Here is a 19,237-nt window from a genome sequence, read left to right as displayed (position 1 = left end):
TAAAAAAATCTACTTTGAATGCTCAGTGTCCATTGAAATGGTATTTTAGATCCAAAAAACATTGCCCATTGTCATTTTAACAGATAACACAGTCCTTTTGTATATGGTCAATAAGATCGATCCTCCACTTTGGAATGCACAGTGTCCACTGAAATGTTATTTTCAATCCAAAAACCATTGGCCATTGTCATTTTAATAGATGAGACAGGGAAAAAAGGCTGTGCTGACTGTACCGCTTTTCAATTTTGTATAAAAAGAGTTGTACTACGACCCCGGCGATACTCGAACTCGCAATCTTCTGATTCGAAGTCAGACGTCTTATCCATTAGGCCACGAGGCCAACGATCTTACAGACGCATTAAAGCCTATTGTACATTCCGGTCCAAAACATTCCCTTTGCGTCTCGTCACCAAGATAAAAAATCTACTTTGAATACTCAGTGTCCATTGAAATGGTATTTTAGATCCAAAAAACATTGCCCATTGTCATTTTAACAGATAACACAGTCCTTTTGTATATGGTCAATAAGATCGATCCTCCACTTTGGAATGCCCAGTGTCCACTGAAATGTTATTTTCCATCCAAATAACATTGCCCATTGTCATTGTAATAGATGAGACAGGGAAATAAGGTTGTGCTGACTGTACCGCTTTTCAATTTTGTATAAAAAGAGTTGTACTACGACCCCGGCGATACTCGACCTCGCAATCTTCTGATTCGAAGTCAGACGCCTTATCCATTTGGCCACGAGGCCAACGATCTTACAGACGCATTAAAGCCTATTGTACATTCCGGTCCAAAACATTCCCTTTGCGTCTCGTCACCAAGATAAAAAAATCTACTTTCAATGCTCAGTGTCCATTGAAATGGTATTTTAGATCCAAAAAACATTGCCCATTGTCATTTTAACAGATAACACAGTCCTTTTGTATATGGTCAATAAGATCGATCCTCCACTTTGGAATGCACAGTGTCCACTGAAATGTTATTTTCCATCCAAAAACCATTGGCCATTGTCATTTTAATAGATGAGACAGGGAAGTAAGGTTGTGCTGACTGTACCGCTTTTCAATTTTGTATAAAAAGAGTTGTACTACGACCCCGGCGATACTCGACCTCGGAATCTTCTGATTCGAAGTCAGACGCCTTATCCATTAGGCCACGAGGCCAACGATCTTACAGACGCATTAAAGCCTATTGTACATTCCGGTCCAAAACATTCCCTTTGCGTCTCGTCACCAAGATAAAAAATCTACTTTGAATACTCAGTGTCCAATGAAATGGTATTTTAGATCCAAAAAACATTGCCCATTGTCATTTTAACAGATAACACAGTCCTTTTGTATATGGTCAATAAGATCGATCCTCCACTTTGGAATGCCCAGTGTCCACTGAAATGTTATTTTCCATCCAAATAACATTGCCCATTGTCATTGTAATAGATGAGACAGGGAAATAAGGCTGTGCTGACTGTACCGCTTTTCAATTTTGTATAAAAAGAGTTGTACTACGACCCCGGCGATACTCGACCTCGCAATCTTCTGATTCGAAGTCAGACGCCTTATCCATTTGGCCACGAGGCCAACGATCTTACAGACGCATTAAAGCCTATTGTACATTCCGGTCCAAAACATTCCCTTTGCGTCTCGTCACCAAGATAAAAAAGTCTACTTTGAATGCTCAGTGTCCATTGAAATGGTATTTTAGATCCAAAAAACATTGCCCATTGTCATTTTAACAGATAACACAGTCCTTTTGTATATGGTCAATAAGATCGATCCTCCACTTTGGAATGCACAGTGTCCACTGAAATGTTATTTTCCATCCAAAAAACATTACCCATTGTCATTTTAATAGATGAGACAGGGAAATAAGGCTGTGCTGACAGTACCGCTTTTCAATTTTGTATAAAAAGAGTTGTGCTACGACCCCGACGAGACTCGACCTCGCAATCTTCTGATTCGAAGTCAGACGCCTTATCCATTAGGCCACGAGGCCAACGATCTTACAGACGCAGTAAAGCCTATTGTACACTCTGGTTTAAAACATTCCTTTTGCTTCTGGTCACCAAGAGAAAAAATCTACTTTCGAAGGTTCAGTGTCCATTGAAATGGTATTTTCCATCTGAAAAACATTGCCCATTGTCATTTTAACAGATAACACAGTCCTTTTGTATATGGTCAATAAGATCGATCCTCTACTTTGGAATGTCCAGTGTCCACTGAAATGTTATTTTCCATCCAAAAAACATTGCCCATTGTCGTTGTAATAGATGAGACAGGGAAAAAAGGTTGTGCTGACTGTACCGCTTTTCAATTTTGTATAAAAAGAGTTGTACTACGACCCCGGCGATACTCGACCTCCCAAACTTCTGATTCGAAGTCAGACGCCTCATCCATTTGGCCACGAGGCCAACTATCTTACAGACGCATTAAAGCCTATTGTACATTCCGGTCCAAAACATTCCCTTTGCGTCTCGTCACCAAGATAAAAAAATCTACTTTGAATGCTCAGTGTCCATTGAAATGGTATTTTAGATCCAAAAAACATTGCCCATTGTCATTTTAACAGATAACACAGTCCTTTTGTATATGGTCAATTAGATCGATCCTCCACTTTGGAATGCCCAGTGTCCACTGAAATGTTATTTTCCATCCAAACACATTGCTCATTGTCATTTTAATAGATGAGGGAGGGAAATAAGGTTGTGCTGACTGTAGTGCTTTTCAATTTTGTATAAAAAGTGTTGTACTACGACCCCGACGAGACTCGAACTCGCAATCTTCTTATTCGAAGTCAGACGCCTTATCCATTAGCCCAAGAGGCCAACGATCTTACAGACGCAGTAATGCCTATTGTACACTGCGGATCAAAACATTCTTTCTTTCTCTGGTCACCAAGATAAATACCTTACTTTTGAATGCCCAGTGTCCACTGAAATGTTATCTCCCATCGGCCATTGTCATTTTAGTAGATGAGAGAGGGAAATAAGGCTGTGCTGACAGTACCGCTTTCAATTTTGTATAAAAAGAGTTGTACTACGAACCCGACGAGAGTCGAACTCGCAATCTTCTGATTCGAAGTCAGACGCCTTATCCATTAGGCCACGAGGCCAACGATCTTACAGACGCAGTAAAGCCTATTGCACACTGCGGTTTAAAACATTCCTTTTGCTTCTGGTCACCAAGATAAAAAATCTACTTTTGAATGCTCAGTGTCCATTGAAATGGTATTTTCCATCTGAAAAACATTGCCCATTGTCATTTTAACAGATAACACAGTCCTTTTGTATATGGTCAATAAGATCGATCCTCTACTTTGGAATGTCCAGTGTCCACTGAAATGTTATTTTCCATCCAAAAAACATTGCCCATTGTCGTTGTAACAGATGAGACAGGGAAAAAAGGTTGTGCTGACTGTACCGCTTTTCAATTTTGTATAAAAAGAGTTGTACTACGACCCCGGCGATACTCGAACTCGCAATCTTCTGATTCGAAGTCAGACGCCTCATCCATTTGGCCACGAGGCCAACTATCTTACAGACGCATTAAAGCCTATTGTACATTCCGGTCCAAACCATTCCCTTTGCGTCTCGTCACCAAGATAAAAAAATCTACTTTGAATGCTCAGTGTCCATTGAAATGGTATTTTAGATCCAAAAAACATTGCCCATTGTCATTTTAACAGATAACACAGTCCTTTTGTATATGGTCAATTAGATCGATCCTCCACTTTGGAATGCCCAGTGTCCACTGAAATGTTATTTTCCATCCAAACACATTGCTCATTGTCATTTTAATAGATGAGGGAGGGAAATAAGGCTGTGCTGACTGTAGTGCTTTTCAATTTTGTATAAAAAGTGTTGTACTACGACCCCGACGAGACTCGAACTCGCAATCTTCTGATTCGAAGTCAGACGCCTTATCCATTAGCCCAAGAGGCCAACGATCTTACAGACGCAGTAATGCCTATTGTACACTGCGGATCAAAACATTCTTTCTTTCTCTGGTCACCAAGATAAATACCTTACTTTTGAATGCCCAGTGTCCACTGAAATGTTATCTCCCATCGGCCATTGTCATTTTAGTAGATGAGAGAGGGAAATAAAGCTGTGCTGACAGTACCGCTTTCAATTTTGTATAAAAAGAGTTGTACTACGAACCCGACGAGAGTCGAACTCGCAATCTTCTGATTCGAAGTCAGACGCCTTATCCATTAGGCCACGAGGCCAACGATCTTACAGACGCAGTAAAGCCTATTGCACACTGCGGTTTAAAACATTCCTTTTGCTTCTGGTCACCAAGATAAAAAATCTACTTTTGAATGCTCAGTGTCCATTGAAATGGTATTTTCCATCTGAAAAACATTGCCCATTGTCATTTTAACAGATAACACAGTCCTTTTGTATATGGTCAATAAGATCGATCCTCTACTTTGGAATGTCCAGTGTCCACTGAAATGTTATTTTCCATCCAAAAAACATTGCCCATTGTCGTTGTAATAGATGAGACAGGGAAAAAAGGTTGTGCTGACTGTACCGCTTTTCAATTTTGTATAAAAAGAGTTGTACTACGACCCCGGCGATACTCGACCTCGCAATCTTCTGATTCGAAGTCAGACGCCTTATCCATTAGGCCACGAGGCCAACTATCTTACAGACGCATTAAAGCCTATTGTACATTCCGGTCCAAAACATTCCCTTTGCGTCTCGTCACCAAGATAAAAAAATCTACTTTGAATGCTCAGTGTCCATTGAAATGGTATTTTAGATCCAAAAAACATTGCCCATTGTCATTTTAACAGATAACACAGTCCTTTTGTATATGGTCAATTAGATCGATCCTCCACTTTGGAATGCCCAGTGTCCACTGAAATGTTATTTTCCATCCAAACACATTGCTCATTGTCATTTTAATAGATGAGGGAGGGAAATAAGGTTGTGCTGACTGTAGTGCTTTTCAATTTTGTATAAAAAGTGTTGTACTACGACCCCGGCGATACTCGACCTCGCAATCTTCTGATTCGAAGTCAGACGCCTTATCCATTAGGCCACGAGGCCAACTATCTTACAGACGCAGTAATGCCTATTGTACACTGCGGATCAAAACATTCTTTCTTTCTCTGGTCACCAAGATAAATACCTTACTTTTGAATGCCCAGTGTCCACTGAAATGTTATCTCCCATCGGCCATTGTCATTTTAGTAGATGAGAGAGGGAAATAAGGCTGTGCTGACAGTACCGCTTTCAATTTTGTATAAAAAGAGTTGTACTACGAACCCGACGAGAGTCGAACTCGCAATCTTCTGATTCGAAGTCAGACGCCTTATCCATTAGGCCACGAGGCCAACGATCTTACAGACGCAGTAAAGCCTATTGCACACTGCGGTTTAAAACATTCCTTTTGCTTCTGGTCACCAAGATAAAAAATCTACTTTTGAATGCTCAGTGTCCATTGAAATGGTATTTTCCATCTGAAAAACATTGCCCATTGTCATTTTAACAGATAACACAGTCCTTTTGTATATGGTCAATAAGATCGATCCTCTACTTTGGAATGTCCAGTGTCCACTGAAATGTTATTTTCCATCCAAAAAACATTGCCCATTGTCGTTGTAATAGATGAGACAGGGAAAAAAGGTTGTGCTGACTGTACCGCTTTTCAATTTTGTATAAAAAGAGTTGTACTACGACCCCGGCGATACTCGACCTCGCAATCTTCTGATTCGAAGTCAGACGCCTTATCCATTAGGCCACGAGGCCAACTATCTTACAGACGCATTAAAGCCTATTGTACATTCCGGTCCAAAACATTCCCTTTGCGTCTCGTCACCAAGATAAAAAAATCTACTTTGAATGCTCAGTGTCCATTGAAATGGTATTTTAGATCCAAAAAACATTGCCCATTGTCATTTTAACAGATAACACAGTCCTTTTGTATATGGTCAATAAGATCGATCCTCCACTTTGGAATGCACAGTGTCCACTGAAATGTTATTTTCCATCCAAAAACCATTGGCCATTGTCATTTTAATAGATGAGACAGGGAAATAAGGTTGTGCTGACTGTAGCGCTTTTCAATTTTGTATAAAAAGAGTTGTACTACGACCCCGGCGATACTCGACCTCGCAATCTTCTGATTCGAAGTCAGACGCCTTATCCATTAGGCCACGAGGCCAACTATCTTACAGACGCATTAAAGCCTATTGTACATTCCGGTCCAAAACATTCCCTTTGCGTCTCGTCACCAAGATAAAAAATCTACTTTGAATACTCAGTGTCCATTGAAATGGTATTTTAGATCCAAAAAACATTGCCCATTGTCATTTTAACAGATAACACAGTCCTTTTGTATATGGTCAATAAGATCGATCCTCCACTTTGGAATGCCCAGTGTCCACTGAAATGTTATTTTCCATCCAAATAACATTGTCCATTGTCATTGTAATAGATGAGACAGGGAAATAAAGTTGTGCTGACTGTACCGCTTTTCAATTTTGTATAAAAAGAGTTGTACTACGACCCCGGCGATACTCGACCTCGCAATCTTCTGATTCGAAGTCAGACGCCTTATCCATTTGGCCACGAGGCCAACGATCTTACAGACGCATTAAAGCCTATTGTACATTCCGGTCCAAAACATTCCCTTTGCGTCTCGTCACCAAGATAAAAAAATCTACTTTGAATGCTCAGTGTCCATTGAAATGGTATTTTAGATCCAAAAAACATTGCCCATTGTCATTTTAACAGATAACACAGTCCTTTTGTATATGGTCAATAAGATCGATCCTCCACTTTGGAATGCACAGTGTCCACTGAAATGTTATTTTCCATCCAAATAACATTGCCCATTGTCATTTTAATAGATGAGACAGGGAAATAAGGCTGTGCTGACAGTACCGCTTTTCAATTTTGTATAAAAAGAGTTGTACTAAGACCCCGACGAGACTCGACCTCGCAATCTTCTCATTCGAAGTCAGACGCCTTATCCATTAGGCCACGAGGCCAACGATCTTACAGACGCAGTAAAGCCTATTGTACATTCCGGTTTAAAACATTCCTTTTGCTTCTGGTCACCAAGAGAAAAAATCTACTTTCGAAGGTTCAGTGTCCATTGAGATGCTATTTTCCATCCAAAAAACATTGCCCATTGTCATTTTAACACATAACACAGTCCTTTTGTGTATGGTCAGCAAGATAAATCCCCTACCTTGGAATGCCCAGTGTCCATTGAAATGTTATTTTCCATCCAAAAAACATTGCCTATTGTCATCAACAGATGAGACAAGGAAACAAAGTTGTGCTGACACTATCGCTTTTCAATTTGCACTACGACCCCGACGAGATCCGAACTCGCAATTTTCTGATTCGAAGTCAGACGCCTTATCCATTGAAATGGTATTTTCCATCCTAAACACATTGCCCATAGATAAGACAGTGAAATTATGTCGTACTGACACTACCACTTTTCAATTTTGTATAAAACGAGTTGAACTACGGCCCCGACGAGACCCGACCTCGAAATGTTCAAATCAGACGCTTTATCCCTTAGACCACCTCACCAGTGTTCTTACAGATGCAGTAATGCCTATTCTACACTCGGGTTAAACACAATGCTTTTGTCTCTGGTCACCAAGATAATGCCTCTACTTAGGAATACTATGTTTCATCCCCCAATCATTGCCCATAGTCATTTTAACAGATGAGACAGGGAAAATAGGTTTTACTTACAGAGACTAACTTTCACATTTGTATAAGAAATCTCTCTCATCTGTTGAATCAAAAACAATAGTCATTATCAAACTGGATATGCGAAAATTCGTGTACCCACGCTTACAACACTGCCGCACTACTTCAGCTTGGCCATGAAGATGGGTGATGTCAATACAACAAACAGTACAATGTAACGTCTTCAAGTACGTATCAAAGCCTGTTAGAGATAGTGGAACATAGACAGAGGCACGACATTTATTACGAAAGTGAACTCGGAAGGTACTTTCATCTCGATGAGATCGACTGGCCTTCCTGAGGAATGCTGCAGATGGTATTGTGTGAGGAAACTGTTCTCTTGCTGGGCCCTCGCAATATAAGCGGATTCTTGAAGTACATAATTGTTGAACAGTACACTTCCTTGTTTCAGTTAGTATTGTGCTGTATGAATAACGTTTGGAGAAAAGACAGCAGGATGAAAGAAAGTTCTGGACAGTGAGTTGTCCACTCAAAGCAAATAACTTTGAATATCAGATGCTTATTTGTTCCAGAGTGAGTGAGTTGGGTTTTTTGAACATTGATCTGTGTTTATGGTCAACCAGATGTGCGAGGAAACGCAGTGATCCACGTCTAAGATAAATCTACTAAACAGCAAAAGGAACGCACGTTTCCGAAAATAAATTAAATTTCAAAAAAGTAAGCGCTCATGTTTATGTCTTCTGTTTAAAACCTTGGGGGGTTGGATTTCTTTTGCTGGTGAGTATATCATGTTCATGCATTCCAAATGCGATTCCAACCCACGTTCGTAAGTTTCTGGCGCGTCCATGGTGCGCGTCTAAAGAGTGAATTGCGTTTGCTTTTGCGACAAATCCGCCCGTACCACCAGAGTCGTACATGAATGGTGCATTACAAATAGTCGTCAACATCGATAAACAATCTACGTTGATGCAGTAAGAGTCTATTATTCTGTAAATAGTTATTGGTGTATTAGTAAGCCGCTTTAATATCAATGACTACTTCAAAAAAGTAATGTTGACAAGTGTGGTCACTCTCACCGTTGACATCTGTAAATGTTTGATGATAAGATTCAGTGCTGTAGTGAGGACGACCAGGTAGATTATATGTTCAGGCTAGTTGACTGCATGTATCAATATCTTGTTTCATTTTGATTAACCGCCATTATGTTAATGTTTCACTGTTTGCAGATTATTTTCCGAAATATATTAATTACGTAATTCTCAAGCCTTCACGAGGGAATTGCATAATTAATATATCGAGGGGGAAATAATCTGCCATTTCCCTGCCACGAGTTGCTCATTGTTCTTAGTTCCCATGTCAGTTTTCGATTTTAAAACGCTAAAATGAAAACAGAATTATTCGCCCATCACAAATATCTCGCATATGTCACTGTCAGTTCTAACAACGTGTTTCAAGTTAGCACGGTTCTCCATCCACTTATCATGTCAAGTCCCCAATCAATATCCTGCTGGAACTAACATTGTCCACAACCTGAACTCTCATCATAAAATCTTGAAAAAATAACAGAATTACAAGGTGCCATGTACCCAATTGTAGGCTCTTTTTGCTCCGACATCCATATGCTGATATCTATGTATATATGTATGTATCATAATATAATGTATGTATGTATGTATGTATGTATGTATGTATGTATGTATGTATGTATGTATGTGTGTGTATATGTATGTATGTATGTATGTATGTATGTATGTATGTATGTATGTATGTATGTATGTATGTATGTATGTGTGTGTGTGTGTGTATGTATGTATGTATGTATGTATGTGTGTGTGTCTGTCCGTCTGTGTGTGTGTGCGCGCATGTGTTTGGGTCGATGGTATTGTACTTTCGCAATAAAGTAAGTACTCCCGGGATTCAGCCACCGCAGCTCCCAGGAATAGTGTAAGACTGACAACTGGTAAGTCATATAATTTTTATAATGTATAAGAGGCTCGAGTGATTTCCAAATCCATAAGCCATTTCTGCTAAAAACAGATTCCATACTACAATTCCAACTATATCACATGCATGCGATTAGGATCCACTCTCAAAACATTACATTTATCTGATATCTGCGTATTTATTGACATCAGTAAACACATAAAGGTTAACTGATATTGTACTAATATAGGAATGCCACACATAAACATTTGCCACTGCGATCGACCAAAGCCCAAGTTTCTGGATATTGGTTTCATTAGATCTCTCAGATCACTTCATACATATTGTCACTACTTTCCCCTTCTGCATGCTGCGCCGTCAGGTACTCCTGGTGAGCTTTGTCCCCCACCTTCAGACTATGTGTATTCTCTTTCTTACGTGCTCTCAGCCGAGTCAGTTCTCTACAATGAAATGCAGTGAACAGTTATGACATATTGCACACTCCCAGTATTCAATGCAGATATGACATAAAACCGTGCCACACCTACAGACGGCAATTATTAACATGAATGGCCCTTGATCCGTCTGGTAATCCTTACATTGAACGGCCATCTTGCATAGAATCGTGATGTACACTCAATATAAACATGATGGTATCAGTATTGTCATGCAGAATGACAGACGATGACTGATGCCATTTAGAGTATAGATAATTAAAATATCATCCATTAATTAATGATCAAATCAAACCGTCCTGTCTGTTGAATCTTTGGAACTGAACAACGTATGAAAGCAGTACACCATAGCTAAATGCAGCATATGTCATTTTTGGGATTTCACTTTCTCAGTGAAGTACAAATTCTAGTACTTCTTTTGGTTGAGTCCCATACGGGATCCGAACCCACACCCTCAGAGTCAGACACCTAATCGCCAGCACACAAAATCAGCCGCCTAGCCCGCTCAGCCACCGTGACTTCCGCGACTTCTAAAATGGCGTCGTGTAATCATACCATAGATACAGCCGTACCTCTTATATCTGACAACGGCCACGACCAGAGCACACACGAGTAGTCCGACAAGGCCATATCCACCCACCAGAAACCAGACAATCCACTGACCTTTTTTGAATTAAGAAAAGTGTTTTAATATGGGAACATGTGAAAACATAGATGGCTACCACAGACAAACTCGGTTAGTCTTGTTCAGTGATAATTTGTAAATTTAAACTGTATATGACAGGTACCATCATAACACAACATATTTAGAACATGATTTTGGTCATTTTTTTCACAAGCCGTTTACCAGTTACGAAAACTTATGCTGGCAGGAATTCACAATTTCGACACGGCGTTCACATGCACTCGCTCTTCATTAAGGAAATCAAAAGTTAACCTGGAACCCCGCTTGTCTCTACCCAACCCAGCATCCATCCGGTCGGCCAAGGCTGATCGTGAGAACGAGGTGTAGACGATGTCCCAGAGTCATGTGACCTGGTCGTAGATTCTGAAACTAATTTGTTATGGCTTCTTTATCAGTCTCGCAATCGGTGTGCATGTGGTAATCAGCATCACTCGACATTGTAAACCAAAAGTTACTGTGTTCTGTAATCTGATTGGTTTAAAAACATGATCAAATGGTATTAGATTCCCGGAAACTGCAGGACTATTCACCGCGTATTGACACGTAAACAATTGTTTTATTGTGTCGTCAACAGTGGTGACGTCATTCAAATCATATTGTGACGTAAAGTAAGAATGACATCACAATTGAGCAACAGACGCTACCATGGGAACCAGCTGAAACGGCCTGCTGATGACACTTCTCTGCTGTACCCGTACTCGATGTAGACGAGTGTAGACAGTAAAACCCAATTTCCGGTTGTTATTGAGTATTCGAAGCACGGGAATGTTTCATTTGAAACCTCCCGCTGACGCCGGTTCCAAATACATTCCCGTGCTTCAAATACTCACTAATACGCCGTCGGTTCCAAATGCATTCCCGTGCTTCAAATACTCAATAACACCCGGAAATTGGCCAACACATGATGTTTATCTCCGTCATCCGACACCCGATAGCCGTCATCCGACACACGGCACCCGACACCCGACATTCGTTACCCGTCACCCGACATACGTTACCTGACACCATCCTACACGCGTCATCCGACACCCGACACCCGACGCTCGTCACCTGGCACACATCACCCGACACCTGACCCCCGTCACATGGGAAAATACGGCAACGATTTTATACATGCTTTTCGTCACTGATACCTCAAATTTGGAAATGACACACGCACACGGTACAATATCTTGAACGTTTTATTAATGCAAGCCCCATAAAAAATCGGCCTACCTTCAGAATACAGCACCAAAAACTTTAAAGACACGTCATGATAATATATTGCGTAATTGCAAGTGATTTTGTTCAAAAGCACGTTCTTGAAACAATGCCCTATGACGCCGGCATAGCAACAAGATCGTCAAACTCAGCGAGTGCGAATAACCCTCGCTCACTGATGTTTCATCCCTGTGAGTCATGTCATTACAGAAACGCAACGATGTTGGGAGTATCCAGTAGTAGCAATTTTTTGCGAGCACCAGGTTCAAATTTTTTTTTTTCTGACTAATATGCTCATATTTCTTTGTATTAAAAGGTGTTGAGGTGTTATATTTTGTGTATTTACATATTTTGGATTTTTAAATTTAGTAAGAATGACTTATATTGGTCACATATTTTATTTTTCGCAGTTTTGGTCAATTATAATAATCTAAATATATTTTATATTTCGGTTTCAAACGTAACTATTCGGATCAAATGAATAATAAATGTAAACTAATATACATATATCTTTGTCATTCAGTAATTTGCACCATTACACTGAAATGGAGTTTATTCGTAATTATTTTTCGTGGCGGTAAGAATGCATTATACTGGACACGTGAGCCATTTTCGTGCCGCTTCGGTCAACGTATTCTATTTATTAGAATTATTTCAAGGGCTAAGTATGGAATACTGTAAGGGACATTCTCACGATCTCGCATTCTCGCGATCTCGACCTTTGCAAACAAGCTTAAAATGTTAAAAGAACGAGAATGCGACATAGCGAGAATGCCCCTTACAGTATTCCATAGTAACGGTTAGCGTTAGGGTTAGGGTTAGGGTTAGGGTAAGGGACCTAATCCAGTATAGTAGGTAGATGCATGAGTACCAATTGTTTTCCTTTTCCATTTTCAATACAAAAAGGAACGTGAGACCAAAAACGTCGAAAGTTAAATAAACGATTAAATGTTTTAATGTAGAAAATTTTGACTGATGGCCTGCAGCAACTTTCACCATTAGATCTACATATTTTCAATAATGATTCGAAGTCCTCGTGCCGTCACCAGACATGCCCATGTCTCACTCATTCCTTAGCGCGATCCACATTATCCTTACTGTGTTCCCTACAACACTTTTCTGTCACGAAAGCACACAATGATTTTTATACAAGCACGCCGTTCATGAATGCACCTTGAAATCAACGTCTAACCGTTTTCAGTTCGAACCATACATTCCACACAGCATGGTATCTTGTATATTACGAAATAGTACGATTGTGTCAAATGATATCGGGGCCATTCGGCAACAGTCAGTAGATTGAAAGAACGAGACACCAAGTCTATCCGTAACCTTCGTAATTGTCCGCAACCAATTCGACTCTTTCCGTTCATTTCCGTGACGTCACAGGAATGACTAGCTAAATTTGCACTGCAACAATGTGGACGTAGCTCAGTCAATCCGAAGGTCGCGAGTTCGCATCCGACGGGTTCTCACGAACTGGTTGACTGTCTGACTGACATGTGACCTACGGCTGAGAACGGCGAGATATTGTGGTGCTGAATTCTAAAGGCGATCCAAAAAATCCTTAAGGAAGAATCGCTATCATTCCTTCCAAGTGAATTTCGTAGGTACATACATAAAACGGGATACATAGTGAGTCAGACCACCCGATTACTTCAACCACATGCTGTGGGAGACACATGACTGAACTACTACACTACAGTATAATGTAACTTAACCTAACTTATTCGTACCTGCCTTACAGGTGCGACCCGTCCATCCCATGTCACATCCTTGAGTGCAGTAACCAGACTCGTGATCACATGCACTTCCGTCAAGACACTGTCCACAGGCCTGACTGCACGTACGACCGAACCAACCGGGGGAACACCCTGAACATAATACAGCAGTATGTTACATTTGTGACGTGACGCAGATACGTCTAACCAACATTTCACATAAATAAAAGTGAAACAGAACATGAAAAGCCTTTTATCTCTTTATATGTGCCTACAATCTCTCATACGTTTACAAGCATTCTTTTTGACACTTCGACACAGGGATGTATGCATTTGCTCATTCTGATTAAGCGAACAAAACAGTCACTATGTGTTACTGACACTTAATAACAAACCTGTAAGTCTACACAAATTGAACGTACCGTATTTTCTGAAAACGACGATTCTCGAAAAACCTGACTTGGATCCATCATAAGGGATGCCTGAAATTAATTTTCCTTTTCTCGACATCTTGTAGATTTTCTCCCTGCAAATATATTAGATTGAAAGCTTTAACTTACGACGGTCTCCTTGACATGTCAACATGCATGCAAATATGAACAAACCGTAGTTTGACGTCTTTCGTTTTAAAGAACAATTATTGTAACTTTTGGCGAAAAATATTATGGTTTGATTTGACTCATCAAGACTGCTAAGGTACACACATTCGTCAACACTGTTATCAACCAGTGACATGAACCAACCATGAAGATCTAATCCTTTGACGTAATGCTGTCATGTACTAGTCCTTTAAAGGAAGACTAAGCCGGATAGACGCTATGCCCTCAAGAAAAAACAAAAGGTCTTCATTTAAAGCTGTCACATACAAAATTCCATTATTGCGAACAGACAGAAACATTGTAATGTTCCCGATGAATACCAATCAAACCTTTCATTGAATTCTGTCACATACAACACGCCTTCATAGAGAGTCATAGACGGATACTGATTGTTGAAGGAGTATACAGTACTATTCTTCGTGTGAACGTCCAAAGATCCGAATGTCCTCATCGTCCAAAGGTTGTAGTATAATCTCTGGCCTGAAAGAAACAGTTTACATATAGAACAAACTGTTGAAACGAGTGAGTACCTGCTTGTACCTGTGTATGTAACTCTTTGCTCCCGTACCAATTGGGGCTATGAGGAAGGAACAGCAATCTGTCTTGAATATCTGGTCTATCCTATTCTGTTATTATACTGAATCTGAATCCGTGTATTGGTGTTAACTGAAAGCATTCCATATGAGCTCTGACCCTGGATCCTCCTGTTTATTGTGAGAAACCACTAATCGCATACGAATCGGTCTTGTTCTGTGGCTGGACGTTTCATAGTAGGAGGCTACCGTAACTTACAGCATATCTGTTACAGATGAATCTTGTTGACAGCAACACAAACAAACAGCGTGGGATTACCAGCAGATTGTTAAAACCTTAAGGTAAAATACCTTCCGGGTCATACGCCATGGTCACGAAATAGTCAGCACTTATGTCGAGGAGTTTCTGACGATCGGTTCCGTCATATCTCATCATGATGATTTTTGTTGCCTCTGCGAGGAATATATTCCTGCAAAACAACCGTAATGTACACAAACATATACGAAGGTATCACAGGTTCGCGTTTACAGTGGTATTTGTCAGTCAGATGTTTGTAACAACCGATTAAGCGTTTTTGTCTATGTGGTTTTCCCCACCAAAGCGGTAAACGTTCAATCTCCGAACATACACCTCCACATTACTGACACCCTGTTCCCGGTGGCGTAATACGAAAACACACTCCATCAAATACAAAACAATAATTCAAGCAAAAGTACACTTGAAGTCAGTCTAAGAATCGACAAGGAAAGTAAAAAGAAGTAAAGAAGTTAATAATCTATTAAGTTTTGTTCTTTCTACTTCACCAACTTCTAGAAGGCCATTCCACTGGCAGTAATCTACGTACAAGTTCCTTACCATCGCCGTTGTATAATATGTTATAAATAACATCCAAAGGCTGGCGCTGCGATGGACATGCAGGATCCCTGATCCTATTAGCTAATAAGTTTAGTTCGAATGTTTATACGTGTTTGTATACCAAATACCAGCTGATTTTACATCGTGCAGTATAAACTTCCAGTGAAGATGAAGAAAAAGAATCCATCGAAACGGAGGCACCAATTTGATTCATTTCAATTCAGTTTATTTATTCGGTAGTTTGGCCATGTGACCCAAAGTACAATTGATTGTGACGACATAGCCATAGCACGTGACAGGAAGAACATGAAGAGGAAAACACATGTTTCATAGCGACAGAAGGTATGGTTTGGGTATTTTATGTACCGACAACAGACTTTTGAAACAGATACTATGTAATTATTTTGTTCCGAGATGCGCATACCTTTCACATATAAATAATACATGGTAATCATCTTCGTAGATTATTACAACATACATGCATACATACATACATACATACAGACAGACAGACAGACAGACAGACAGACAGACAGACAGAGAGACAGACAGACAGACAGACAGACATACAGACAGACAGACAGACATACAGACATACAGACATACATACAATATATTATGATACATACATACATACAGACACACACACACACACACACACACACACACACACATACATACATACATACATACATACATACATACATACATACATACAAACATACATACATACATGCAAAAGTGCTGTTACACATTTGTATTTTTCCTGCATCTTGCTCTATCCACACATACGAAAAACAGTTGTGAAAAATATGTGTCTGATATCTGAAACCCATGTATGCTTTCCATTTTCATCAAGTTTTTATAGGAATATATAACACTGGAGAGGAAGGCGGTGAGATTCCATTCTTAATATTTCAAACCAAAGTTTTATAACACACCTTTGAGTAGAGGTATCTAACTAAACCAGCCCAACATGGCCTTATTTGACTGGTATTACATTCATCTGTGAAGGAAATATGCTTAATAATCCATACATGGAGTAAATCCTTACAATTTTAACATCTTGACCACTTGGTGTCAACATCGGAAAACTCGGGAACACAGGCTAATAAGTTCGTCAGAATGTGGGTTTTTTTTCGTAAGGGGGGCACACGCCCATGATACAGCTACCATAGCACAAATATTTGTTGAGTACAGAGAGCTTGAAATGGTGGCTAACAATTCTAATAAATGTATTTATACAAGTATAACCTCTTTTACAAGATAAATGCATTAGAAATGTTTATCTAAGAGGACATCTTTGAATAACATTTCTCTTTTCGTAAGTTCGTCATATAAACAACTGTTGAATAATCGGTTTTATCGGTTCTGTTATATTGTTAAGGTGCCAAACTGTGATATATAAACTTTATTCATGAAACACTAATTAATCCGTTTAAACAAGTGAATTACATAAATGATGGTATTACAGTTCAAACACACAGATGTTTTCATTGTACTTTAATGTCGTGTGACTGTGATGAGGGCATTCCGATGTCAGTTGGTGTTAAAAGTAATTCCCCTTTAAGAGAGCAGTATAAAACTAAACATAAGTTTACTTCATGAGCGCATCGACAGCCAGACCCCACAAGCGGGTGCTGGGGGCAGGAAGGTCCCTCTGGCGTCTTGTCCGCAGGGACACTGACCGCAAGGACGAACTGCGCCTGGAGGATAGCACAAACAGCAGCCTCGAGGAATGGTCAATGGCAACAACAGATGGTTCTGTAAAATAACCGTTGTTCGTACCGTTACTGACATTGTGTACATGACGAAATCTGGTTTACTACAACTTTGAAGCTTTCCAGGGTAGACTTTTAGGTTTGGATTATACTGTTAGAGGTATGAGGAAAGAGGTATCCAGATTTCATTTATTGTCCAATTGGCTTGTGACATCTATTTTTCTATTATTACTCCCAGTCGCTGTTCATATGGTATGTGTATGGGCAACAAAACAACACTGATAAAATGATCAGGTTAAAACCTGACATGCTTTGAGATGATATGGCTCTATATAATTTATTAACAATAGTAAGTGTCATTTTATGCTTCAGTGCATCATAACGAAACTGATGACAATGATAGTTCTCCAAAAACACAGTCAAAACGCAACTAGGCTCTTTCAAGTTGAAATAAGTCTAATACACTCTTCCAGTGTAAAAAGGAATCTGAATATACAACTGAATAAATCTTACTTGAGTCAAATTGCAACCATCTGTGTTCATAGTTCTCCCCAGATGAACTGATCCTGTTTATAAATTCCGAGTAGGTCCAATAGACATGGTCGTCTACTGGGTCATACACGACACTGCGAGCAAACGGCGCATTGATCTGTAGACGAGTACAGTTGACGGAGATATCCAAAGTGCACCTTAGGACGGTACCGACGGGAGATGTTTCTACTACAAACATATTCATTTCCAAATCTGGAAGAAATGAGCTTTGAATCATATTATTATATTAATGCATGAATCCAGTAACAATTCTGACGTGTCCTGGATCATCGGGACATGCGTCCATTTGTATGCTGTATAATTTGATTATACTTAAATATAGGTAAAACTTGGTAAGTGTTAAACATACAGCCACCAGTCCATAACACATTTCACAAATACAGTGATGGACCAATGAAAATTAACAATGATCATGACACAAGGTATTCGCGAAAGGGATATGAAAGGTGAGCGTCCGGTTATATATTTGTAAATAGAAGGTTTGGTGGTACATATTTTCTTGTATCCAAAGTAAGTATTGACAATTAAAGGCATTACAGACACTATTAAAATGCTACCAAGCTGTGAACATTAGCTGTAACACTGCAAATGTAAGGTACTTAACGCAGCTGTGATACTACCATCGCAATGGAATCGCCAGTTCATTTCAGTGATCATCAAAACTAGATGTGAAATTTCTTCAATCTGAAGCAGACAATGCAGTGGCTGGCACCATGACGACTGAAAGCCAGATGTGATGATGTAAATCATACAAGCCAGCTGACCTGAACACCAGATCATAGTGATGAAATCCCAAACTGTAACGTTACTAGGGAGTTGTTATTGAAGGTACACATACCATTGCTGCTTGATCTTGGTACACGGACACCAAACAGGGCACCCACAGTAAGGAATGTGACGAACTTCGCGTACATCACGAATCTCTAATGTCAAGACAACGTATTTAGGGCAGCGAGCATCACACACGTCACACCATCTCGGCAAATCATCACACATAACGGAACAACGTTATTCAATGACTCGGTCATGTGATCTGTGTCTCATGAGTGTTCTGAGCGACATGACTGGTTGATGGTGAGTTGCAATAGACACAGACATAGTCATTACATCTGATTGACAGCTTTCTCCTTCCGTTTCCTTATTACACTGAAGGATATATATACAGCCTTTGTGAGTGAACTTAAGATATGGTAAATGTAGCGTTTCTTTCGTTACTAAGGTATGGCCTTGAGTGAGTGAGGGAGGGAGGGAGGGAGGGAGTGGTGTGGGTTTAACAATATTTCAGTTGTGTCAGTGAACACTGGT

General features: G+C 39.9%; 1 protein-coding gene across 1 annotated transcript; it reads right to left on the bottom strand.

The window, feature by feature from the left end:
* Positions 1 to 9,789: 9,789 nt before the first annotated feature.
* LOC137277153 (uncharacterized) lies at positions 9,790 to 18,928 on the bottom strand. Its single transcript, XM_067808827.1, has 10 exons — positions 18,771 to 18,928; positions 17,894 to 18,124; positions 17,261 to 17,423; positions 15,155 to 15,273; positions 14,600 to 14,750; positions 14,094 to 14,197; positions 13,687 to 13,824; positions 11,003 to 11,119; positions 10,638 to 10,728; positions 9,790 to 10,071 (listed from the first exon to the last, which is right to left on the bottom strand). The coding sequence occupies exons 1-10, from the start codon at positions 18,844 to 18,846 to the stop codon at positions 9,936 to 9,938; spliced, it is 1,326 nt and encodes a 441-aa protein (XP_067664928.1). The 5' UTR covers positions 18,847 to 18,928; the 3' UTR covers positions 9,790 to 9,935.
* Between the last annotated feature and the right edge of the window lie 309 nt (positions 18,929 to 19,237).

The sequence above is a fragment of the Haliotis asinina genome, chromosome 3 (genome assembly GCF_037392515.1).
Source record: "Haliotis asinina isolate JCU_RB_2024 chromosome 3, JCU_Hal_asi_v2, whole genome shotgun sequence".
In the NCBI taxonomy this organism is placed as follows: domain Eukaryota; kingdom Metazoa; phylum Mollusca; class Gastropoda; order Lepetellida; family Haliotidae; genus Haliotis; species Haliotis asinina.
The sequence above is the reverse complement of the archived record's forward strand: the minus strand, read 5'-3'. Positions and strand labels throughout refer to the sequence as shown.

What these genes read in the sequence shown, in the direction of transcription:
- LOC137277153 (XM_067808827.1), bottom strand. Translation starts at nt 18,846, where the DNA reads ATGTACGCGAAGTTCGTCACATTCCTTACTGTGGGTGCCCTGTTTGGT. An exon ending in CATGGCGTATGACCCGGAAG is followed by an intron (nt 14,751 to 15,154) that starts GTATTTTACCTT and finishes TGTTTCTTTCAG; the next exon opens with GCCAGAGATTATACTACAAC. An exon ending in CGTCGTTTTCAGAAAATACG is followed by an intron (nt 13,825 to 14,093) that starts GTACGTTCAATT and finishes TATTATGTTCAG; the next exon opens with GGTGTTCCCCCGGTTGGTTC.